The sequence below is a fragment of the Rattus norvegicus genome, chromosome 1 (assembly GCF_021556685.1).
Source record: "Rattus norvegicus strain SHRSP/BbbUtx chromosome 1, alternate assembly SHRSP_T2T, whole genome shotgun sequence".
NCBI classification, from domain to species: domain Eukaryota; kingdom Metazoa; phylum Chordata; class Mammalia; order Rodentia; family Muridae; genus Rattus; species Rattus norvegicus.
This window is the reverse complement of record NC_141534.1, coordinates 247052588-247079959: the sequence shown is the minus strand read 5'-3', so window position 1 is coordinate 247079959 and position 27372 is coordinate 247052588. Positions and strand designations below refer to the sequence as shown.

The 27372-nt window shown below is 36.5% G+C and overlaps 1 protein-coding gene across 7 annotated transcripts in view; it reads right to left on the bottom strand.

The window, feature by feature from the left end:
- Window positions 1-27372, bottom strand: part of Hectd2 (HECT domain E3 ubiquitin protein ligase 2) — a 68458-nt gene that overhangs the window by 17027 nt on the left and 24059 nt on the right. For 4 of the 7 annotated variants that reach the window (XR_015628530.1, XR_015628531.1, XM_087565156.1 and 1 more), the window contains 9 exon segments: window positions 21290-21428; window positions 20394-20496; window positions 19953-20042; window positions 17149-17213; window positions 8852-8897; window positions 7198-7307; window positions 5389-5537; window positions 4724-4847; window positions 2283-2379 (listed from right to left, as the gene is read on the bottom strand). Coding sequence is in view for 4 of the 7 variants with exons in the window: in XM_087565156.1 (XP_087421282.1) it covers window positions 2283-2379; window positions 4724-4847; window positions 5389-5537; window positions 7198-7307; window positions 8852-8897; window positions 17149-17213; window positions 19953-20042; window positions 20394-20496; window positions 21290-21428 (923 nt within the window). In the remaining 3 variants the exon portion in view is untranslated. 7 annotated transcript variants of the gene reach the window in all.

The window sequence follows — 27372 nt, the reverse complement described above, 5'->3', positions numbered from 1 at the left end:
AGATTAGATATAAATTTATTCCATGAGATATTTATAAAAATATTATCAATAAAATCAAAGCTTAAAACTATCCTAAGTATATCTAATAAGTGGAATATAATGCAGCTACTAAAAATGAGTAGGAAAACTATGCAGACAGTTCAAGCAGGGATTAAAATTATGTATATAACACTACATTGCCTCTGTTGATTAAAGAGTACCAAAAGAAAATTTACCAAAATGTAAACATATATGCTGGGTGATACATATATAAAAGATTTGAGAATGCATTTTTCATGTTTCTCCAAAATATAAGCACTGAGTATATAAAAACCAACATATTAGAATGTATAAGAAATATATGCATGTCATTTATTATACAAAATCAATATATATATTTATTTACCTAGATAATGATTATTAGACTAATTGTCTTTGGTGACAATGAAAATAAATTCTGTACAAATAAGGATCAATATTTTAGACATCTGAAGTATATTAATGTGCTATAACATAATAAATATCTCATGCCCCAAATGGAGTTTGAGGTTTAAGATTTTGTAGATTACTATAATAGATGACAATTCATAGCCTCCCCCAGGCCTCCAATCTCGTGTGTGAAGATTCTTAGTAGATTTTTGTTTTTCTGGGTCCTAGCTTACTAAGGAAGTCTATATTCCTGGACAGTGTCTTGTGTAACAGATCTTTGTCCTATCCTTTCTTTCTCGTCTTCTGATCCTGTTCTTGACCCTATGTAGCTGTCACATGTTCAAGTAAATATCTTTACCTCTGGATGCTAATGAAGACAAGCTTAATGGTCTTTTCACTAGAAATGTGTACTTGCCATAAGAATGCTTCAAATGGAAGAGGCCATCAAAGGCAGAATTTTAGGCAGTCTTATGGAACTAATTTATTTACTTAATTTTGCAATTTCAGACTATAGCATAAGCTGTGCCAAAAGAGTCACCAGTCATTAATTCAAGTGGCATGGGAGTTAGGAGGAACCTGTGAGAACTAACAATGCCTCTGAGTCTTCAGTCTACTCCTCCCTCTCATGGTCTGTGAAAGCATGCGTATCTGGGCTCTCCTTTCCCATTGGAGAACTGCAGCACGGAATGGCACGGAATGGCATCTGACACATTAAACATGAGTAGTAGCACACTGCTAGATACATCTGATACATTAAGCATGAGGAGTAGTACTGCTAGAGAAATCTGGATAAATTAGTGCTGTCTACTTCATTTAAACTGTAACAAACCACACAGCCACAGTAAAAGAAATTACTTTAAAAAAAGACACGATACAGAAATGCGATGAAGTCAAATGTCAGGATGACTGGCTATGCAGATCAACTTTTCAGTAGCATGCAGTGTCACATATGCCACTTAATCTCATTCTTTAGGGGCAGCATGGCTTTGGAATTCTCTTTGGAGCCAGAGGCAATAAAATTTCTTCTAATATTCCCATTCTCAATGCAAGCTGATTTTTTGGAACTTCTCAAGCAACAAAACCTTTGTCTTTTTCTTTGACAGAAAAAAATTATACTCAGGAACTGAACTGCTGATGAATAAAATATTATTTTTATATTTTGAAATATCGTAATTTATACTTTGTCATTGTAACTCTTGAAGAAGACTTGGTAATAATTTGTCTACTCTGTTTTTCTTTCCATTTTAAGACGCCAAGCTTCTCTTTCATCTTTAACACTGTGCGTATTCTCATATGCACAGACACCCAGTATGCGCAAATGTGTAGGGGAGCAGTGTGAGCGCTCACTCTTGCGCTGTCCTCAACAGTGGTAGGCAGTGCAGAGGCCCAGGGAGAAACTTCACCTTGCTCTCCATTTTCCTAGTCTGTCCTACTGTCTGTGCATTTCCCATGTACTGAGAAACAATTATAAGACCTTTCACTTTCCTTGAGCGTATTTCTTAGTTTTATAGGATATATATTAGTGTTAATCACCTAATGTCTTGGTTGTTTCTAATTTTCATCAACTCCAGAATGTGTTATAGTGTGAATGATCAGTGTTAAGCTCTCTTGGTCTTCTCTTGGTTACAACAAGCTCCTCAAATTTGGGTCTATGAGAGAGATTTCTGCTACATTTATAATATACTGGGAGGCTGACTAGATGTGGGGTGTTCTATCTCCCATATTGTGAACAGGGTTACCTTGTGGGAGTAATAACATGAATTATAGTTTTAACATTTCCTGATTACACTAAAACAATTCACAAGACAGTTAACTTATTTATTATTTACTATATTGATTACAGTCAGCATAAACATGTTTCATAGCTGGCTTACCCTTGCGATGCTTATCATCTGTTGTTCTGAGTCTCTTTGAATAATGATTTTTTTTGCAGTTATAGAAATAACGAATGGGTACTGACAGAAGGAAAACCTGCTTTATAAGCGAAAACAGAAAAAGCAAAATGGTGCATTTTTAGCAAAAGTACACTAAGGGAATCTAAGGTACCCTCCTTGCAATATAAAACATTACTTTTTTTTTTTTTTTTTGGTTCTTTTTTTCGGAGCTGGGGACCGAACCCAGGGCCTTGCGCTTCCTAGGTAAGCGCTCTACCACTGAGCTAAATCCCCAGCCCCAAAACATTACTTTTGTATGGTGTTTTACCATTCACAAAAGATTTTGTGTGCATGAGTTCATTTCCACAAACCTATGAAAAATGTATCATTCCTAAAAGTACAGTGTTTTAATTCTCTATAGGAAGCCACAACTAATATGTGCTAGTCACTTACATTGTTCACACAAATCATTTCCATTTTCACAGACACCTATATTATCACCTGTGAAAAACGTGGCCAGCAGCAGGACCAGGAAGCAAGTGTTGATGGTCCAGAAATAGGACAGAATATTTACACGTTCAATGAATATACAATTTATTATTCAAGGACTATTTCTGGTGTGTGAGCGTCAGAAATGAACAAACAGTGATAATCATAGCATATAAAAAGCAGTCATAAATTTAAAAGCAATATAATAAAATGAGAAAACTGCAAAATATGAAATGTACTACTTACAAAGATATAACATTATTATCAAAGGGCATGGGAATAACTTGTCTCCCAGATCGGAGCTACGTCTTACACTACATAGGAAAGGCACAAACTACTCAGTCATAAACATATGTGAAAGAGTGAACACGGCAGCAGTAATGCTTTGAGGTTTAGGCTCCCATTAGAAGTGGCTGCAGTGAAGGTGGGGTAGAGTTCAATGGAAGTAACTGCAACAACCCCATCAACTTTAGCTGTACTCTGAACACAGTAGGTGGTGGTCTTATAGCCACTAGTTGCAAAGAAGATATGAGAAAGAAGAGATAGTCCTATGTACTGAACATTACACAGACTTTACTCTGATTCAAAATTGATAATAAATACATATTGCTCAGTACTAGTAACTAATGATGAGTTACTAAGTCAACTAAAGGTTTGAAATAAAAGAAAATGCAACAAACCTAAAAAGATATATGTTGGTTTCATTATATACTTTTAAACAGTGCTTCTCAACCTTTGCCATTTTAGTTTTATAAAAAATAAAACACATAAAAACTACTATGTGTATGAAGTACCCAGGTAAACACCCCACAGTCAATGGTGACTTGCCCTGAATTCCAGATCCCATTCCAGATTCTAGCTGACTTCCCAGGGCAGATGGGGCCACTGGAACACCTAGGTAGTGCACGGTCGGTATGTTCCAATGTGACTAGAAGGACTTCATATTAAAAACTTACAATGAAATAGTCAAACTATTAGTTGGTTTATGGTTACACTTATACTAAAACAGGAATGAGAGCATCTTTGCTCTCTACCAAAGAAACTCTACCAAAACATTATTCCTCAGACGACTGTTCATATGTACACTGAGATTTGAAAGAGGGCCATTATAAATTTTAGGTCAATTCTGGTAGAATTACTGGAAATTTTAAGGAATGGTGTGTTTACGTGGGCTCTGTGGGTCTTCTACATGTATATTCACATCTTTCCATCTCTTGAATATTTCATGTTTGAGAAATAAACTATGTTTTGGATAGGTTTGATGTAATTCAAAGTAGAAATGTACACAAAAAGTATTGTGTATTCCAGAATTTGGCCAAGCATTTTTGAAAATCTGTTACACTAAACTGTGAAGCTCCTTTCTCTGAAATATCAATTCTTTGTATAAATAATTCATAATCACTTTTTGTTGCAGACTGAGGGAGCGGCCATAAGTGTGTGATCAATGAACTGGACTAGGAACTGGTACACTGTGGCCTCTAAGATAAGATGGCTTATCACCAGTTTTTGTAAATAAAGTAATCTGGAACATTCACAGTTATTCATTTATATAGTATCTAAGGGTTTTCATGCTGAAATAACAATATGTATTATTTACAGAACTGAAAATATTTATCTTCTAGTCCTTTAGAGAAAAAAACACACTGCTCCTTGTGTGATGACAGCACACTGAATAGTAAGCTCCAAGGAACCTCATACATAGCGGAAAAACTCATTGTTCTTGAAAAGATACTATTACTTAAAACGAAACTATATTAACATGTGCATAAACTGAAAATGTAGCAAAAGTTAAACCTCTCAATAGACAAAATCACATTTTAAAGCTACATATCTAAATGACATGTTTATATACATAGAAATTATATACATACTATTTATACAAACTTAAAGTCCAGTTATTACTTTAAATAGCATTTTGTTAGGTAAATAATTAGATGTGTTACTGATCATACCTGTGAGAATTCCCAAAGCTCTGCCAAGTATGATACTCTTCCATGAGATCAATGTGATCCAAGGTAGAATTATAGAAATCAGTGTAAGGAACAAGGGGTGGGTGAACCAAATTGTTGGCAGTATCTGTGAAGAGAAGTTCTCTTATAGTGTTCCTTTCCAATATGTGCATAATCTATTCTAATAAAATTAATATTTACTGGCTAGCCTTAACTTAAAACTTCTGTTTTAAATAACTACCGTTCCAATGAAAAGGCATTCAAAACTCTGTTAAAAATAGCTATTTCTTGCTTTAAAAAAGTGATAAGGATCATAAAAATATTTAGAGAAGGGGCAGATGGTCATCTACTCGTCATTTCTCCATCACTGTTGTCTCTTGTAGAAGTCTTCAATAATTAGTGGGAATTCCTGTTTTCTCAGCAATGAATACTTAGTGATTCATATGCACCATAATGCAAGCAGAAACAAAGCTCTTCCCAACTTCGTAAAATATTCATAATTAAAAGTTTTATATTTTGTAAAATCCATAAAACAGAAAATGACTTTGTTTTCTTCAAAATAATGGTTTAAAAGTTAAAGCTATCTCTCAAGTACTTAGCGACCCTGAAGACAAGCCCCTAATACTCATCAAGAGAAAAGGAAGAGTGAGTGAATTATCAAAACCTACTAAGTAAAGCCAGAACTTTAGCAGCTGATGGAATCCACCAGGTACACTTTGTTAGAGGCGGGAATTCTTCAGGTTTTGCTGGAAACAGGCGTAAAGAAACAAATTGCAGCAATCTCTCTACCAGTTGCTTGAATTTCTTCTGGGATAATCTGGTAAAGATTTTGAAATAATTCTAATCAAATTTTTCATTTCTTATTTTGTCTATATATTTGTTAGAGACCAAACTACATCCGATATGTATAGGATATAGACTATTCATTCTCACAGATTATATTTATTAAGTTGAAAACATTTCAAAAGATGTGAAATTCTACCAATACTATTTCTCAAATAAGAAATAAACACAAAAATTACTGCAGTTATTAGTATAATTTTTAAGTCTTTCAGGATTTACCAGTTTTCATTATTCACAGAACCTGTTCTGGAAGACTAACCTGTATGCTACGATTTGTTCCCTATGCCCCAGGTCAGCACTTGTGCTTTCATGGCCACTTGTGGACATAAACAGTGGTGAGAACCTCGAGGCATCGGCATGTATGTATGAATGAGATTCAGCGGGGTAGTGCTTTAACCTTTGTTTCAGTTCTCACACAGTAACCAAGTATCTTTTCTATAGTCTGAGATCATGTTTTTCATATTTTATGCCTTTTTTGATTATTCTGTTATTTTTTTTTCTTTTTTTTCGGAGCTGGGGACCGAACCTAGGGCCTTGCGCTCGCTAGGCAAGCGCTCTACCGCTGAGCTAAATCCCCAACCCCCTGTTATTTTTTAAAATGGCCCTCCAGCCAGGCACTGGCGGTGTACACCTGTAATCTCTATAATTGGGAGACTGAGACAGGAGGACTGTGAGTGAGAGGCCCACTGGGATACAAGGTAAGTTCCAGGCTACCCTGTCTCAAAATCCAAAGATCGTACAATGTAATAATTATGTGCTGGCTAGTCCCAATGAACAAGACGACTGTGATGTTATCCAATGAACAAGGGGGACGTGGCATGTTGTACTTACAAAGTGTGTGTGTGTTATAGCATTATTAGCATTGCATATGGTACAACCATCATGATCTCAACTTAACCAACTTACATGGAGTAAAGCATCAAGTACAAGCACTCATAAAGTGGATGCCTGGTGAGCTGACAGGACTGTCATCAGAGAGGCTCCTGGTAACCCACCCAAGCAAAGGCTCATTGACGTGTGTTAGACAGCATTGTTGGTGACTTCATAAATACAGTTAGTTTCTGAATACTACTACCAATAATAGTAATTATCACTAGTATAATCAATAGTAATAATTATTATTATAGTCATCATGAGGCCTGACAGTATTGAAATTTTATTTTGGAAATATTTTGCCCTTTTAGTTTTTTCCCATCATGGAGAAATGTCTACTAATGTAAATATAGACTCGATGGAAAGAAGTAATGTGCTTTTGTAATCTGGTATTTTTAAATAAGGAGAAAGTACCACATATAGTAAGATGTGCTAACAGAGAGGAAATAAAAAGACACATAATAAAGCAAAAGTTGAGCAAATTCACTTGAAATGTATAAAAAACAGAAATGTGTTACATAAAAGCTGCAAGTGGTCAATATTTTCACAGGAACATGGTTACTTAGATTAAAAATATTTATGTATCTTTTATGTATTACTGAAGTATACATTTTATAACTGGCTTTTGAAGCATTTCAAAGTATAAACATCATTCCTAAAAATCTTCAAAACATTTAAATATTATAAAGGTTTACAATAGTTTATCATAAAATTAATAATATCACATTTAAAAGTGAGAGACTATGAAAGTTTTTGTTTACTTTTTAAGCCAGTGAACTAGGAAATGGTGGTCAGCTTCCACTAAGGTAGCTATCTGTCGTAGCAAGTGAGCATAGATGACATATGTAGATGTGATATTAAATTGAGGATTCTGAAAAAGATATTAAAGATAACTGTGTTAAAATTGTGTTAACAAGGAAAAACACAAATCTTAATGAATTTTAAGCACCAAATTCAGGAAGCTACACTTGAGTTTGTGTAGTTCTTTAAAAACAATCAACTTGTATTTAAGCAAAACTAGTTTCTGTTATAGGCTCTGGAGTCATATATTAGCTGTGCACCATTAGGTATGGTTTTAAACTTTAATTCTCAATTTTCTAGGCTGTAAAATGGAAATAATATCTCAGGAGTCATTTTGAGCTTTAAAAAGAAAACATATATAAAGCATCTTGTCCCATTCTCCATAAATGCTGTCAATCAATCACTCTTACTCAATTAAACAGCAAGAGAACATTGTGGGTTTTCTTGATTTAAAAAACAAAAGGAAAACCAGGTAAATGTACGTTGTAAAACTTTTGCACTGGGAAATAAGCTGGCTTCATTTGTCACAGAGAATAGCAAGCATGTGCTGTGACAACTTTCAAATGTTAAAGGACTGTGAGAATGCTCCTAAACTAAGTAAACCCCATATTAATCTTTCAAAGCTGAAGCTCTTTTGCAGTGTTTATTTCATAAATTTCCATCGAAGTTATAATATTAAAACTCAGGTGCCAGGTAGAGAGATGGTTCAGAGTGCCTGATGCCCTTCTAGAGGTCATGAGTTTGGTTCTGGCACTAAGAACTGTGTGCAGTGTTAGTCCCAGAGCATCTGACTTCAACCTTCATGAGTACTCCACACAAGTAGCTCACACACAGACACACAAATAAAAATTAAAAATAAATAAAAAAATCAATCTGATTGTGATTTTAAAAAAAGAGAACACTGTTTTTCAAAGCTGACTAATGAGGCAGGAGTGAACTTAGGGCGCTGATCACTTCATCCAGTGACAGCTCTGGGAAGAGTGATGTGAGCAGAACTTACAGCTGACTAACACATGCTTCTAAGAGCTGAGCTTTATGCTGTCATCTTATAGCTTTTCTCTATCTGCACATTCCCTACACTGAAGTTAATATTCTTAACTTCAAATAAGTTAATATACCTGAACAACAAATTATAAAGAATGGTATAATGTAGTGTGTTAACTAAGATAATATAATTTTTTAAAAAATTAAAGATTTGATTTTACTTAATACCTTAATATATTTTTGTATTTTTAAATCTATCTCTCTCTCACGAGAGAGCAAGTATCAGTTTGCTTTCTAACAAATAACTAACAACTTTTATGTTTCTATCAGAATTCTAATGAACATAACTAAAAAACAGAAGCCTAGTATAAGGGGAAATTCTGTAACCTGTGCCAATTAGGTGAGAGGAAAGTGTCTGAGTGGAAAGGGAAGAATATCCAAACACTGTGGAAAGGAGGTATGAACTCACTTATAATTTAAATTCCTCATATAATTTAGCTCCTGAGTCTCTTTGGGTTACAATTAAATATTATTCTAAAGAGTATTAATACTATTGCCAAGTTATAGTTATCTGATATAATTTAATTTGCACATGCAGATTGACATATGAATTCAATAACTCTAACTTACCTGTAACAGTATAAAATATGCTCTAAGATCATCTTTTGTTCGTGGACTGGAAAAGGGACAGATATGATTAATTACAGTTGAGTGGTTAATTTCATAGTATCTAATAAAACATGACTATTATATATGTGTTTTTAAGAACTGAGAAGCCAAAATAAATTTAAGTTTACATGCATTGCTTTTATTGAGATATAAATGTCTCTAGTGTGCTTGGAAAATAGTAGGCTGGTTCTGAGAATCACTTGAAGAGCAGGTTACTGAGGAAAGCTGTAGCATTTTAAGGTAAAGGCTAGACTATGGAGAATGGGATCCCTAATGGAGGAGTTAAGAGAAAGGACTGAGGTAACTGAGGGGGTTTGCAACCCCACAGGAACAAAACCAGTATCAACCAACCAGACTCCCCCCAGAGCTCCCAGGGGCTAAACCACCAGCCAAAGAGTACATGTGGGGGACCCATGGCTCCAGCCACATATGTAACAGAGGATGGCCTTGTCAGGCATCAGGGGGAGGAGAAGCCCTTGGTCCTGTGAAGACTGGATGCCCTAGTGTAGGGGACTGCCAGGGCAGGGAGCTAGGAGTGGGTAGCACCCTTATGGAGGCAGGGTTGGGGGAATGGGATGGGAGTTTTCTGGAGGGGAAACCGGGAAAGGGGATAACATTTGAAATGTAAATAAAGGAAATATCCAATTTTAAAAAAAGCCTAATAAATAATCAGTAATTTAAAAACACATATTCTTTTAACATGGATTATTTTTACTTAATATTTATTTATACACTAAAGAAAGAAAATGTGCTTCAGCTTATAGTCCACTCCTGAAGAGACAGAAATGTCTGTAACCTGGCAACAAGTAGGCCGACAGTAGATCCACACCTCTCCTGCTCCTCCAGATTCAATCCTCCAGTCTCATCACCCAGCTCTGAAGCAGAAAACCTGCTGTGGTCTCTTTTTCTTTCTGGTCCCACCTCCAAACTGATCACAATCTTTTCCTCCAACTCAACCCATTATCCAAGCCGCTAATACCAGCAGGCACACCCTGGGAAAACATCAGCTTAGCAGGCCATGGAAGCAGGTCCACAGAAAATTTCCTACTAGGCAGCAGACAGCAATCATACTCTGAAAAGCCAAAGAATAAACAGAAACCAAGGAACAAAACCCCCATCCAACAAAGACAAACCCAGTACTGCACCTAGACCAGTGTTGCTTGTTCTTAACCTGTGGGTCATGACTCCCCACAGGGGTAGCATATCATATCTTGCATATCAGATATTTATATTATGATTCATATCAGTAGCTAAGTTACAGTTATGAAGTAGCAACAAAAATAATGTTATGATTGGGGGTCACTACAACATGAGGGTCGTAGCATTAGGAAGGCCAAGGACCATTAGACCTACAATCATCCCAATTCCAGATACCTAGATACTAATATAAAAACACCATCAATAACAGCCAGGGCATTGTGTCTGCTATCCTACCACAGCAGGCCCTTTTATCACAGCTGAAATAGAAGAAAAAGACTTTAAAATCACCTGAATGAAGATAACAGAGATCCTTAGAGAGGAAATTAATAAATCCCTGAAGAAAATCTATAAAAACAGAGTGGAAGGAAATGAATAAAACTGTTTAATATTTGAAAATAGAAACAGAATCAATAAAGAAAACCCAAATTGAGGGAGTTCTGGGAAGGAAAAAAATTTAGAAATCAAAACAGGAACTACGGAGGCAAGCTTCACCAACAGAATACAAGAGATGGAAGAAAGAAGCTCAGACACTGAAGCTACAATAGAAGAAATAATACACCAGTCAGATCTAAAAAACTCCTGACACAAAACAACCAGGAAATCTGGGACACCATGAAAAGACCAAATCTAAGAAAAACAGGAATAAAGGAAGAAGAATCCCTACTCAAAGGCCCAGAAAATATTTTAAAAAAATGATAGAAGGAAAATTTCCTAGCCTAAAAGAAGAGATGCCTATAAAGGTACAAGAAGCATACACAACATTAAATAGATTTGACTAGAAAAGAAAGTCCTCTCAGCACTTAATAATCAAAACACTAACTGTACAGAACAAAGGGAGAGTATTAAAAGCTACAAAGAGAAAAGAACAAGTAACATATCAAGACAGACCTATTAGAATTATACCTGACTTCTCAATGGAGACTGTAAAAACTAGAAGGCTCTGGACAGATATGCTGCAGACTCCTAAGAAACCACAGATGCCAGCCCACAGTACTATACCCAGCAAGACTCTCAATCATTACAGATAGAGAAAATAAGATATTCCATGAAAAATCATTTAGGGAGGAAAATTCCCAACCTAAGAAGGAAAACTATAACCATGAACACATAGGAAATAAACAATCCAGACAACCAAAATTAAAGGAGGTGGAGCACATGCACGAACATACACATGCACACATGAACTCACATGCACATGCATGTACACACAATCACCACCACCACCACCACCACCACCACCACCACCACCACCACCACCACCACCACCACCACAAATAACAACAAAACAAGAATCAACATTCATTGGGCATCAATATCTCTCAACGTCAATGGTCGTAATTACCCAATCAAGAGACACAGACTAATAGAAAGGATGCCAAAACAGAACCCATCCTTTTGCTGCATCCAAGAAACACATTCCAACATCAAAGATAGAAATTATCTAAGGATAAAGGGTTAAAAAAAGATATTCTAAACAGACCTAAGAAAAACAAGTTAGTGTAGCTATTTTGATATCAAACAAAACAGACTTCAGATGAAAACTAATTAGAAGAGATAGGGAAGGACACTACATACTCATCCAAGGGAAAATCTACCAATATTATATTTCTAATATTAACATCTATGCCCAAAGCATACACCTTTGTAAAAGAAGCACTACTTAAATCACATATTGACTCTCACACACTGACAGTGGGAGACTGCAATACACCATCTCATTGACAGACAAGTCATCTAGATAAAAAGTAAATATAGAAATGCTAGAGCTAATAGATGCTGTAAACCAAATGGACCTAACATATTTACAGAACATTTCACCCAAACACAAAAGAATATACATTCTTCTCTGTACCTTATGGAATTTCTCTAAAGTTGATCATATACTCAGACACAAAGCAAGTCTCAACAGGTTAAGAACACTGAAATAACTCACTCCATCCTATCAGGTCACCATGGATTAATGCTGGTTATTGACAACAAAAGAGATAATAGAAAGCTTACAAACCATGGAAACTAAACAGCTCTCTTCAGAATGAAAAATGTGTCAAGACAGAAATAAAGAAATTAAAGACTTTCTAGAATTGAATGGAAATAAATACACATCACACCCAAACTTAAGGGATACATGAAAATTGTTCTGAGAGGCAAGTTCATAGCAATAGGGCCTACATTAAAAAACTGGATTTACCTCATATAAGCAACTTAACACCTGAAATTACATCCAAAAGAAGTGTAATAAACTCAAGAAGTAAACTCAAGGCTGAAATCAATAAAATAGAATCAAAAAGAGTAATACAAAGAATCAATGAAACAGAGTTGGTTCTTTGAAAAAAATCAGTAAGATCAACAAACCCTTATCTAAATAACTAAAAGGGGGAGAGAGAATATCAAAATTAACAAAATCAGAAACAAAAAGGGTAAGAAGGTAACACCTGACACTGAGGAATTCAGACAATCCTATAAACACACTTTACAAGCTGAACTCTACCAAATTGGAAAAATCCAAAAGAAAGGTTTAATTTTCTTTATAGATACCATTTTTTTTAAAAAGTTAAATTAAGATCAGATAAGCAATTTAAACAACTTATAACCCTTGGCGAAACAGAAACAATCATTAAAAGTCTACCAACCAAAAAAAGCTTTGGACCAGATGGTTTTAGCATATAATTCTACCAGACTTTCAAAGAAGAGTTAATACCAATATTCCTCAAATATTCCTGCAATATAGAAACAGGAAAAACACTGCCCAATTCATTATTCAAGGCCATAATTTTTCTGATACCCAAAACCACACAAAGATCCAAGAAAGAAAGAAAATTATAGACCATTTCACCTTATGAACATAGATGCAAAAATACCCAATAAATACTTGCAAACCAAATCCAAGAGTACATCAAAAACAACATCCACCGTGATCAAGCAGGGATGATTCAATATATAAAAATCAGTAAATGTGGGTTGGGGATTTAGCTCAGTGGTAGAGTGCTTGCCTAGCAACTGCAAGGCCCTGGGTTCGGTCCACAGCTCCGAAAAAAAAAAATCAGTAAATGTAATCCACCATATAAACAAACTGAAAGACAAAAACTACCGTATCATCTCATTACATGCAGAAAAGGCCTTTGAAAAAAATCCACTATTCCTTTATAATAAAAGTCCTGAAGACATTAGGGAAGCAAAGGGACATATCTCAACATAATAAAGACAGTTTAAAACAAGCCCATAGCCAGTAGCAACTTAAATGAGGAGAAACTCAAAACAATTTCACTAAAATCAGGACTAAGAGTTCTAGTACTTGAAGTCTTAGCTACTGCAATAAGACCTCTGAAGGAGATGAAGGGGATATGAATTAGCAAGGAAGAAGGTGATACCATATGACAGCATACATGAGTAACCCTAAAAAACCCACTAGAAAACTCCTACAGCTAATAAACACCTTCAGCAAAGCAGCTGTACAGAAAATTACTGTATTAAACCTAGTAGCCTTTCTATATACAAATGACAGCCTAATAAAGAATCAGAGAGGGGTTGGGGATTTGGCTCAGTGGTAGAGTGCTTGCCTAGCAAGCGCAAGAGCGCAAGGCCCTGGGTTCGGTCCCCAGCTCTGAAAAAAAGAGAAAAAGAAAAAAAAAAAAGAATCAGAGAAACATCACCACAAAAATCCTTAAATAATATAAAATATCTTGGGGTAACTCTAACCAAGCAAGTGAAAGACCTAATGATAAAAAAATCTAAGTTTTTTAAGAAAGAAACTGAAGAAGATACCAGAAAAGAGCAAAATCTCCCATGCTCATGGACTGGTAAGATTAACATAGTTAAACGGCCATCCTACCAAAATCAATCTGCAGATTCAATGCAATTCACATAAAAATTCCAATACAATTCTTCACAGATCTTGAAAGGACAATTCTCTAACTTATATGAAAATGCAAAAAAGACCAGTATAGCTAAAACAATCCTGAAGAATAAAAGGATTGTTGGAATCTCACTATTCCTGATCTCAAGTTATATTACAAAGCTATAGTAATTAAAAACAGCATTGAATTGACATAAAAACAGATGTTCATCAAAGGAATTGAATCAAGATTCAGATATAAACCCGCACACCTATAGACACCTGATATTTGATAAAGAGGCCAGAAATACATATTGGTAAAAAGATAGCATCTTCATCAAATGGTGCTGGTCAAACCGAACAGTTGGATGTAGAAGAATGCAAATTGGTACATTCTTAAAACCCTGCTCAACACTCAATTCCAAATGGATCAAAGACCTCAGCATAAAATCAGGTAAACAACCCAACAGAAAAGAAAGTGGAGAACAACTTTGAACTCACTAGCGTGAGAGAAGACTTGCTGAACAAAACACTGATAGTACACTCATATCAACAATTAATAAACAGGGCCACATCAAACTCAGAAGCTTCTGCAAGGGAAAAGGTACTCATTTACAGTGGCAGCCTACAGAATAGGAAAAAGATTTTTACCAACTCTACATCTGACAGAGGACTAGGAAATAAAATATCTAAGAACTCAAAAAACTTGATATAAAAAACTAAATAACCCAAGTAAAAATGGGGTACAGATCTAAACAGACTTTTCAAATAGGGGAAAGTCAAGTGGTTGAGAAATAGTTAAAGAAATTTCAACACCCTTAGCCATTAGGGAGACACAAATCAAAATGACTTTGAGGTTCCATGCTAACCTCTGAATGGCTAAGATCAACAACACAAGGGACAGCTCAAGCTGAGGAGGAGGGCGGCAGGGAGAACACTCCTCCACTGCTGGTGGGATGCAAACGTGTACAGCTACTATAGAAAGCACTGTGGCAGTTCCTCAGAAAGACCCATCTACCTCCAGATCCGGTGCAGTGGGAATTTTGGTTTCTTTAAAAACATAGAAATATTATGGGAAGTGGTTCTGTTTTATCCCTGGTGTGCGATACGGAGATGCTTCCGACTGTCCACAGCAGCAGACTATGAAGTGCCTCATGCCCTGGCGGGGCGGACTTTGTCAGCTGCAGACAGTTTCTGCAAGTGTATGGTGTTAAGAATTCTGGGAACTCTTGAGAGGATATAAAAAAAAGCGGCTGCTCCTCTTCTTCCTCTTCCTGCTGCTGCTGCTGCTGCTGCTGCTGCTGAAGATCAAACCTGCCCCAAGGAACGCAATGCCCCTAGTCAGCAGGAAGTAGTCTAATAATACTGATGCTCCCTTCCCCTCTAACCTTCTTTCTCTCCTACCTAGTGTTGAGGGGTGGGAGTTGGAAGGGTAAAGAAAGGTGGTAGAAAAAAAGAATCCAAAAAAGTAGCCAAAGGTCTGGTTTCAATCCAGCTATACCACTCTTGGGCATATACCCAAAGGACAACTGATCCTATCATAGGAACACTTGCTCAATAGCACTTGGGTGGCCAAGAACCAGAGACTAGATAGTCCAGAGACTTAGGATAAAACCAAATGCTCTTTGTCTAAAAAAAAAAAAAGTAACAATGAGTCCTAATGCTATTCTGCTATATTCATAGATTGTTGCCTTATCCAGCCATCACCACAGAGGCTTCCTCCTGCAGCAGATGGGAACAAATACAGACTCACAGTCAGACATTATACGGAGACCTTGGAATACACAGCTCTAAATGAGGTATCTCTCTCAATCAAATCCCTCCCTTAGAGCTCAGGGAACTCCATGGAAGAGGAGGCAGATGGAATAGGGGAGAGAGAGCAGACAAAGGACACCAGGAGAACAAAGCCCTCTAAATGAACTGAGCAAAGCTCACATGAACTTTAGAGACTGAAGCAGCAATCACAGGGCCTACATGGGTCCTCTGGACACCAGTCCCCTGCGTGTGTGTGTGTGTGTGTGTGTGTGTGTGTGTGTGTGTGTGTGTGTGTGTGTGTGTGTGTGTATACTACAGCTTTCAGTTTATGGGACTCATGAATGTGTAAACGTGTGGGTCTCTGATTCTGTGCCCTTCTCTTTGGGCTCTTTATTTTTTTCAATTGTCCAAATTATTTTATTCTGTTGATATCTCCTAGAAGCCTATTCTTTGCTCATGAGAGACAGAAAGGGAATGGATCTGGATAGAAGAGGAGGTAGGGGAGGAACTGGGAGGAGTTGAGGGAGGAGAAACTGTTTTCAGAGTATATTATATGAGAAAAGTCTCTATGGTTAATGAAATGGGGAGAATGTCTATAAACCAACTCACATCCAGATGCTAATTAAAAGAATTTTACTTGGGTCATCCTGAAATATCTTGACTTTAACATTATCAGTTTTGTCCAGGAGAGTTTTAGTCCCAAATCTGACCAGCATTTCTCACTTGTTCAAAGTTTATAGTATACTGTCACAGATACATAGAAGTAACTTTCAAATTTAAAAATGATTCCTGAACACGAAATCATGAAATTCAAGATCTTTCACTGGATCCCAGATTAAAGGCAAAACTCAGACATTAGAGCTTTTGGGAATATTAAACTCTGCTGAATTTTCTCTCTGCTCAAGACTTAGATTTTCACCTATTACTTTAAGTCTTTTTCCATTCCATTTAGGATTTTATCAAACTACAGTATCATTCATGTTTACATGAATTGTTAGGCATAAGCAACAAAAAGTATGCATGGGCTTGACATCTTGATGTTTTTGATGAGGTTTTTGTTGTCATGCTCAGGAAGTAGCCAAGGTCCAGTTTGGTTTCAACTCTTTCTGGCCTGAGGTGATTACCTGAGGTAACAAAAGCTATTTTCTGGAAAAAAAAATGTATAGGCTACAAAGAAGCCCAAGATTATGGACTAACACTCAACTTATGTCTGCATAGCACATATATCTGTACACAAAAATTCTTAACACATAATTTTAAAAGTCATAGATTTCCTTTTGCATATTCGCAGATCCAAGAAATCCAAACCTCAGGACACTAAAAAGCTTTGTTTCCAGTATTCTATAATCCCTTTCTGATCCATGTCTTATTAAAACTCATATAAGATACTTCCTAAGATTAAAACAGACATAAAGAAACATGAGATATGTATCTAAGTCATCTATACAGATTAAATATCAGTTACAATTACCCTTTCCATTCTTGTAACAAGCTGTTAATGATTCCCTTCAATACTGACTTCTGAATATCTTGAGGCTAGAGGCAAAAGAAAATAATAAGATATAATAATTATTAGGATATTTTGTGATTTTTACATTATTTTTACTTGCAGATCTGTTTGAATAATGACGAGCAGACTTAGTGACTGGAGAGTAACCCTCAGAGCAGTGTCCATTTCACACCTGAGAACTCCAGGGAGCACCAGTTATGTAGACTACAATGAGATTGCTCTCTGGGATGTGCAGTATATAGTTTGCAGAAATATACAAGGTGATCTTTTGATTACTAGCAACAATTTTATGAAACTGAAAAAAAATTCATTTTTCTTTCCTTGAGAGGACAAAAATCACAAGTCCAACAGTATTGTATTTACTAATTTAAAATGTTTGGCATACATCTACACAATGGAGTACTATTCAGCTATTAAAAACAATGACTTCATGAAATTCATAGGCAAATGGATGGAACTAGAAAATACCATCCTGAGTGATGTAACCCAATCACAAAAACACACACATGGTATGCATTCACAGATAAGTGGATATAGCCCAAAAGCTCAGCTACCTAAGCTACAATCCACAGACCTCATGAAGCTCAAGAAGATGGATGACCAAAGTGCGAATGGTTCAGTCCTTCTTAAAAGGGGGAGCAAAAATATTCACAGGAGGAGATATGGAGACAAAGTTTGGAGCAGAGATAGAAGGAATGGCCATTCAGAACCTGGGGATGCAGTCCATATACATACAGCAACCAATCCCAGACAATATTGCTGATTCCAAGAAGTGCATGCTGACAGGAGCCTGAAATAGCTGTCTCCTGACAGCCAGAGCATGACAAATACAGAGGCAAATGTGAGCAGCAAACCATTGAACTGAGAACGGGACCCCCATTGGAGGAATCAGAGAAAGGACTGAAAGAGCTGAAGGAGCTTGAAACCCCATATGAACAACAATACTAACCAACCAGAGCTCCCAGGGAGTAAACCACTACCCAAAGACTATACATGGACTGACCCATGGCTCCAGCTGCATATGTAGCAGAGGAAGGCCTTGTTGGGTACCAATGGGAGAAGCCCTCAGTCCTGCCAAGGTTGGACCCCGCCAGTGCAGGGGAATGTCAGGGTGGGGAGGCAGGAAGGGGTAGGTGGTTGGAGAAGGGGTATACTCTCATAAAAGAAGGGGGAGAGGGGGTGGGATAGAGGATTTATGAATCAGGAAAGGGAATAACATTTGAAATGTAAATAAAAATATCTAATAAAAATATTTGGCATATATTTTGGCTATGTACACCTTGATTCAAGTTATAGTTTTCAGTATGTAAACCAGGCTAGCCTGGACCTTTTGCTTTTCCTCAGCTTCTTAATTGCTGGCATTACAAATTGAACAATTATACCTGAACACTTGGGATGCATTTAATTCCAACAAGTTAGTCCTGTTGATTCAGCAAGTGTTACTAAGCTATGTTCTACTAAAATTACTTTTTCCTTTTATTTTAAGATGATAATGTAATTACATCATCCCCCTTTCCCTTTCTTTCCTTCAAACCCTCCTATGTAGCCTTCTTTGCTCTTTCAAATTCATGGTGTCATTTTATTAATTATTATGTGTGTATAGGTAATATGGCACATACACACAGTCTGTATAATGCTATTATGTGTATTTCTGTTCTCAGGGAAGATCTTTGGTATTGAATAACTAAATAAAAGAAAAACTGTTTTATCCTAGTGCTCCAAACAAAGTCATAAGAAAGGAAAGTATAGACCAATGGTTCTCAACCAATGGGTCACGACTCCTTTGGCAAACCTCTATCTGTAAAAATATTTCCACTGTAATTCATAATAGTAGCAAAATTATAGTTATGAAGTCACAACAAAAATTTTTATGGCTGGGGTTCACCACAACGTGAGGAACTGTATTGTAGAGTCTCGGCATTAGGAAGATGAGAACCACTAGGATGGTTGATGTGCAACAGTCAACAAAATATTAGCAAAGTGAACAAAAAACATGAAAAGAATCATACACTGTGGCCATGCAGGATTTAGTCCAACCTTACAAGGGTTATTTGACCTTTGAAAATACATGAATATAATTAATCACATTAACAAACTCAATTCTTGATCTCTGCATAAGACCTACTGTCTCTGAGCCTATGTCACTTCCTGTGACTGACTCAGAACTAAACTTTGGAGAATCACTCAAGTCACATTCCCTGAGTAAGTAAAGTAGGTTGGAGTCAGTGAGAGGAGGAGTGGGATGAGGACCTGTCAGAGGGAGGACCAGGAGAGGGTTAACAACTGGACTGTAAAAAGGATTAAAGAATAGTAATAAAAAGTTTAAAAAAAGAAAGTCTTTCTAAATACACATTAGATACAGAGGTATTTTCTGTTGAATTCTCAGATAATTAAAAAAAGAATAATCTAGTGATTTGAAAATCTTATTATAAAATTATATTGAATGTTTAGTGTAATTATGTTACAAAGTGGCTGCATCTGACATAGAGGAACTGGAGAGATGGCTCAGAGATCAAGAACACTTGCTAATCTTCCAGAAGACCTAAAATCGGTTCCCAGCACCCATAGACCTATAGACCACACTCCAGTCCATAAGCAGGGATCAGGTGTCCTCTGCTGGCCTCTGTGGGCACCCTTATACACACACACATTCATTCACACAAACACACAGATTGAAAATTAAAATCAATCTTTTTAAAAAATAAGAGTTGTGCAATAGAAACACAAAATTATCCTACTGAAATATGTCCATAAACAATACTTACAGTATTAAGTAAGGCATCAAATACAGCATTCACCAAATTGGCATTAATCCCAGAGTCCTCAATAGTATTAAATGAGGCTGTGGCATCTTTCTGCAAATTCAATTAAAGAATTAAATATGTTTAATATTTCATGGATTATTCTTAATAATATCTGAATTATACTTTTTTATAATCTCAACTAATCTTATTGTTTGATGATCAAAAAAGAATCATTGAGGTGATTAATTATTGAAATAAAATTAATGCTTTGGTTTTAATAATTTTTAAAATCGAAAGAAAAATAATAGTGAAATAAATAAAATACTTAGTAAATCACAAATATTTTGATACATATAATTTAAAAATACATCCATTGTTTAAGTCAATACTGACTATAAAATAGTCTTTTTAATTTTAAAATTATAAGTGAATGAAAAGTACCTTTTATATACTATTTATTACCTTAAATGCAGCATTTAATTCTGTGAAAGAATCAAATGCAGTTATATAAAAAGCATGTACTGTTTTCCAATTTCCTGTGGCCTCAGCTTTTTCTAAATCTTCCCTATAAAACAAACAAAATTATATATTAATTATAGGTTGAGAGAAATATCATTCAGCTAAACAGCATTTCTTTAAAAAAGAATATTATGCTAAATATATAATTTTAAGGCTGAAAACAACATAAATCAGTTATAGTTGATATAAACAGTATATAAATGTGTAGTTCTTCATTATATTAAAATAGTAAATCACAGTTCCCTAAGAGTCTTGCTCTGTAGCCCATGTTGGCCTCAAACCTGGAGTGTTCTTCTTGCCTTAGACTCCTGAGTGCTAGAATTACTGGTGTGTACTATCATGTCCAGCTAAAAACCACTGCCTTGAGATGTGCCCTTTCTCACTCTTTCCTTTTCCCCCACAGCCCATCTTCTGGAGCATTCGTACTTTAACTCTCTCCTTTGCATTCCCATGTAAGTGCTTCAAATTATGCACTTGGATTTTCTGAATGGTGACACAGCTTTTAGAAAATGGTTACATAGTAGATAAATTTGTGTGTGTGTGTGTGTGTGTGTGTGTGTGTGTGTTTTAATGGTAAAATTAATTATTGCCACCATTTTGAGACAATTCTGACTCATTCACTGGTGTTTGCTGTCTTTTGCTACAACATATCCACTATCCATTATTCACACATTTATTTACATCTTCAACTTGAGATATCTTGTCCTTGGTGTCTTCAGTTTTGTCTAATATAAGAATCTACAAGTTCAGCTAATTTTTCAGAGAAAGACATTAAGCTATGCAAAACACTGACATGCAGGTAACTGTCAGTCTACATAGAAGAGTGAGTTAGAACTTACTCAAAGTCTTTCACAGTTTTGGGCTGGCTAGGAAGAATAGGTTCTGGAAGGGGTGGGACCTTCACTTCAGATGATAATGAATCCATAGACATGCGCTGTTTTTGTCTAACGTCAAGACAAATTGGTGGTAGGTCTCTCACTGTGAAGTGTAAGAGAACATTCCACGTAATGAATCAAAGCTTTTTCAAATTAGCAAATACCAGGGTAATTTAACATAAACAGAAAACAAAGCATTTTATAATGCATTCACTTTGGGATTATGTAACAAAGCTCCCATCCCACTGAAAGGCAATTTCCAGCTACTTCATTTCTAACAGCTATTAGACTGTGCTTTCCATAAACTCAGAACCTTTAACAGCTATTTAACTATACCTTATATAAAGTTAGAGTTGACTACCATTGATCTCCATTCCTCCCCAAAGCCCTTCATAGATGAAATGTATAGTTCTTTCACTCTCCTTCCTTTTTAAAGTGTCTTTCAAGGAATATTTCAGTGAAACAACATTATAAACACTTACTAACTTTTCAGAAATAGGCGAATCACTTACGTGCTTTCTTATCGGTGTCCACAATAAGTAAGATTCTATTTGCCTCTGTACCCTTACTTTTGAGTTTTGGACTGGCCCATATTTGTTTTCCATTTTCTTGAAGTAATTACATGTATTTAAGATCTTACTTTCTTATTGTGGACATGCATTTCTCGTGTGTTTCATGGTCTTCCTGGCTGTTCCTTCGTTCCTTATTATAATAAAAATTTGTAATTGAAAATTACAAACTTTGACCATGATCCTTTTTGTTGATTATTTTTACTTGAACATAATAATTTTAAGCTCTCAGAACTAAGTGCACCTCTGTCCTTGGCTATTTCTGTGTAGAATCCAAACAAAGAGAACTCTGTGACCCTTGTACCCCCTTCCTTCTACTTGTACTCAGCTGTTAGTTTTCTTCAATCCCTATGCTACTCAATTTGGTTGTAAGCTCAGTAGGGGGTACCCTGGGATAAGAAGGGGTTGTCAGTTATCTTGGAGAATTCTGAGGGATCTCATTGCTTCCTCATCATGGGACCCTATCCTGGGATGTTCTCTACATTCACTTGCTCTTGATAAAATCCCTTCAGCTTCAGCTTTTGTTCTAGAACCTGCCTTCTGCACTTAATAATGAGTATCTATTACTTATTTTGAAATTCTCTTATGCTAGGGTCCACCAACAGCTTTGCTCAGTTCTCCTGGTACCACCTGCCCAGGAGCTCACACCAGGGAGAACTTATATTTTGGGTTATTTATTCTGTTTATTTTAAAAGGTTTAAGTGGCCATTTTATCAGTTAACTTTATTGTAAATTATGTTCATGATTTTAAACATTGATACATAGTTAACGTAAGTTTTTACATAGTGATTTAAGGAGACTGAAAAACTGCTTGTTTCTGCTGTTATACTCATAGTCACAGAATCTAGCACTAATCCTTTTTTATTTTAGAAAATGGAAAAATTCTCTGGCAAGTCCATTAGCTAATTTTACCTATTTTTTTTTTTTTTTACTGTAGTACTTTGTATTTTTATAGTTGGGGAACTTGCAATCTAAATCTCTTTTATTGTGTTTTTCTTCACTGAAGCATATGTAAACACTAAGAACAAAGTTCAGTAAACAGAAAATGATCATCAGAGTACTGATATCATCAATGGATTAACTGACTGGTAAGTAAGAGCTGAATGGGAAATTAGAAGGTGGGGCCTAACTAAGAGCAATTAGGTTACTGTTTTAGTCAGCGCTCTTTTGCTGTGAAGAAACACCATGACCATAGCAACTCTATAAAGGAAAACATTTAATTGGGGCTTGCTTAAAGTTTCAGAGGCTTTGTCCATTGTCAATGATGGGAAGCATGGCTGCGTGCAGGCCAGGCATACATAGTGCTGTTAGTTCTACACTCAGGTTTGAGGGCAGTAGGAAGACAGAGTCACTGGTCCTGGCTAGAGCTTTTGAAAACCTCAAAGTCCACCTCCATTGACATACTTCATCCAACAATGCCATTCCTCCTAATTCTTTCAAATAGTGCCACTCCCTGGTATCAGACATTCAAATCGATGAGCCTCTGAGGGCTATTCTTATTCAAAGCACCAGGTACTTATTTACTGGAAGTGTGCCTTTGAAGGGTTTGTCTGATCACTGTCTCTCTCACCTTCCAGCTGCCAGAAGGTGAGCAACTTTACTTACTTCTCTGCATTTGTCCCATGTGAAACAGCGACTCAAAATGAATCCTCCCTCCCTTTAAGTTCTTTTTCTCAGGTATTTTGTCCCAGTTATAAGGAAACTAGCTAACACAGTCTATTTTAAAATAAACTGTCTCTATTAGAAGATAGTAGAATTTTCAATTTTTCATATGCCCCTTCTTATCCCAGGGTACCCGCTACTGAGCTTACAACCAAATTGAGTAGCATAGGGATTGAAGAAAACTAACAGCTGAGTACAAGTAGAAGGAAGGGGGTACAAGGGTCACAGAGGTCTCTTTGTTTGGATTCTACACAGAAATAGCCAAGGACAGAGGTGCACTTAGTTCTGAGAGCTCAAAATTATGTTCAAGTAAAAATAAGCAGCATTAAAGGATAATGGTCAAAGTTTGTAATTTTCAATTACAAATTTTTATTATAATAAGGAACGAAGGAACAGCCAGGAAGACCATGAAACACACGAGAAATGCATGTCCACAATAAGAAAGTATGGTTTTCACACTTATTAGGCAAACTTGAAACACTGATGGCTGAGCCCTCCTTAGAGTCTGGGGTGAAGCAGGTAGGGATAAGACATAAGAAATTCATTTATAACAAGCTCCCAGGTGATGCTGATGTTGCTTGTCCTGGGATGTACTCAGTGATGTGAGGTGAGAAGGTAGTGATGCTGAAAACATGCAATATAGAATTTCTTCATTTCTATAATTATTTTATATCTTATTAACTATGCAAATATTAAAGATCAAGCAGTTTGTACTATAAACAAAGATTTGATAAGGCTTAATTTATTATCAAATAAAATTAAACATTTCCAAAATGATTTATGTTTAAACATTTTTTATTACTAGTGAGGAACATTTTAGCAGAAAAGAACTTAACTCCAGCCTTGTTAAAATGATCTTCTGTTACTCTTCCACCTTTCCTCATTCTTCACTAGGCTTACCCTTTCCTATCCCTTCCCACACACTTTTCCCAATCTGGCTATAAACACCCTCTATTAAACACAAACAGATTCATTCAAATATAAATCAGCTTATTCATAAACTAAGCCTATATGGGTGTACATTTTTATACCCACTCACTTTTATTAATACCATGCTGGGGTAGAACAGTGAAATCGAGTTAGTAAGAGAACTTGTTTGGCAGAGCCTGAGAGCAGGAGAGTCTTATATAAGAGAAACATGAATGCTGAGGCTGGGAGGACTGTCCAGTGAAGTAGCGCCAGAGGCTGACAGCAGGTTTTATTTTTAGTTCCAAAGGTAACTTGCAGAATGTTAACATGCATGTTAATGAAATTCAAGTCTGAAAGAAGAGCAGAATCCTTTGCTCATATCAGTGAATGGAAGCCAAATTACAGGATGTGACATTCAGCTATTAAGGGAAGAAAAATAACAGCTCACAGCTGCTCTTATGTCCCTAAATATCAAAGCATTGTTTCTAGAGAATGGTTTTTTTGCCTTTTTTCACAGATGGCTTTTATTAAAGTTCAATTCAAATGAGAAAACCAATAACTATGGTGATTAATTAAACCTCATGTCAATATCATAAATAAAACAGGAAAATCTTCATTCTGACATATGTAACTGCAATATATGAGGATATTGTAACACAGTAAAAAAAGCAAAAATACACTTGTGAAAACGTGTCATTTAGGTTTCATTCAGTCAATGTGTGGAACTCTGTGCTAAATTGATAAGCAGTAAAAATTTTCCTTCCTTTTAATAAAGTGCTGCCTATTTTGGTTGCTTAGAAACATTAGGCAAAACACTTGAAGCCAATATAAGAAGAATACAACCACGACGAGGACTGGTGGTATAGTCAAGTATGTGTAGATTAGAATACAGTTATGTATAAGGGTGTGAGATTATTTTGCCATCTAACTATTTACGGATTGACTTTGATTAAATACAGAATATGTAGCTTTCTATAACTACAATAATCAAAATGAAAACTGACATTTTGATTACATAAAGACAGTTCCTGCATAACCACCAAATATAGTAACACTAACTCAGATATAAACAAAAGTATCTATGTAGATTGTTCAAGAGAAGGAACCTAGATCTATGTGCTGCTGACAAGGAAGTAGGGGCAGACAGAGTTGTTGCTTTTAATACACAACTGCAAAACATCATACCCTAAAGTTTCATAAATCAGGGACTTAATCTATTGCTTGCTGAGCTACTCTGTTAACCTTAGTCACTGAGGCTCTTGGAACATCAGCTCTGATATAAAATGATTAAAATGGTCAGTCACTTAGGGGTGTAACTGAATAGATTGCTTGAGTGGGAGTAGCTTACCCTTTGTGTGTTTAAGCTATCAGCTCTTTAGGAAAAAAATTTTTTTATTAACTTGAGTATTTCTTATATACATTTCGAATGTTATTCCCTTTCCCGGTTTCCGGGCAAACATCCCCCTCCCCCATCCCCTTATGGGTGTTCCCCTCCCCATCCTCCCCACATTGCCGCCCTCCCCCCAACAATATAGTTCACTGGGGGTTCAGTCTTAGCAGGACACAGGGCTTCCCCTTCCACTGGTGCTCTTACTAGGATATTCATTGCTACCTATGAGGTCAGAGTCCAGGGTCAGTCCATGTATAGTCTTTAGGTAGTGGCTTAGTCCCTGGAAGCTCTGGTTGCTTGGCATTGTTGTACATATGGGGTCTCGAGCCCCTTCAAGTTCTTTCTCTGATTCCTTCAACGGGGGTCCTACTCTCAGTTCAGTGGTTTGCTGCTGGCATTCGCCTCTGTGTTTGCTGTATTCTGGCTGTGTCTCTCAGGAGCGATCTACATCCGGCTCCTGTCGGCCTGCACTTCTTTGCTTCATCCATCTTGTCTAATTGGGTGGCTGTATATGTATGGGCCACATGTGGGGCAGGCTCTGAATGGGTGTTCCTTCAGTCTCTGTTTTAATCTTTGCCTCTCTATTCCCTGCCAAGGGTATTCTTGTTCCCCTTTTAAAGAAGGAGTGAAGCATTCACATTTTGATCATCCGTCTTGAGTTTCATTTGTTCTAGGCATCTAGGGTAATTCAAGCATTTGGGCTAATAGCCACTTATCAATGAGTAAATACCATGTGTGTTTTTCTGTGATTGGGTTACCTCACTCAGGATGATATTTTCCAGTTCCAATCATTTGCCTACGAATTTCATAAAGTCATTGTTTTTGATAGCTGAGTAATATTCCATTGTGTAGATGTACCACATTTTCTGTATCCATTCCTCTGTTGAAGGGCATCTGGGTTCTTTCCAGCTTCTGGCTATTATAAATAAGGCTGCGATGAACATAGTGGAGCACGTGTCTTTTTTATATGTTGGGGCATCTTTTGGGTATATGCCCAAGAGAGGTATAGCTGGATCCTCAGGTAGTTCAATGTCCAATTTTCTGAGGAACCTCCAGACTGATTTCCAGAATGGTTGTACCAGTCTGCAACCCCACCAACAATGGAGGAGTGTTCCTCTTTCTCCACATCCTCTCCAGCATCTGCTGTCACCTGAGTTTTTGATCTTAGCCATTCTCACTGTGTGAGGTGAAATCTCAGGGTTGTTTTGATTTGCATTTCCCTTATGACTAAAGATGTTGAACATTTCTTTAGGTGTTTCTCAGCCATTCGGCATTCCTCAGCTGTGAATTCTTTGTTTAGCTCTGAACCCCATTTTTTAATAGGGTTATTTGTCTCCCTGCGGTCTAACTTCTTGAGTTCTTTGTATATTTTGGATATAAGGCCTCTATCTGTTGTAGGATTGGTAAAGATCTTTTCACAGTCTGTTGGTTGCCGTTTTGTCCTAACCACAGTGTCCTTTGCCTTACAGAAGCTTTGCAGTTTTATGAGATCCCATTTGTCGATTCTTGATCTTAGA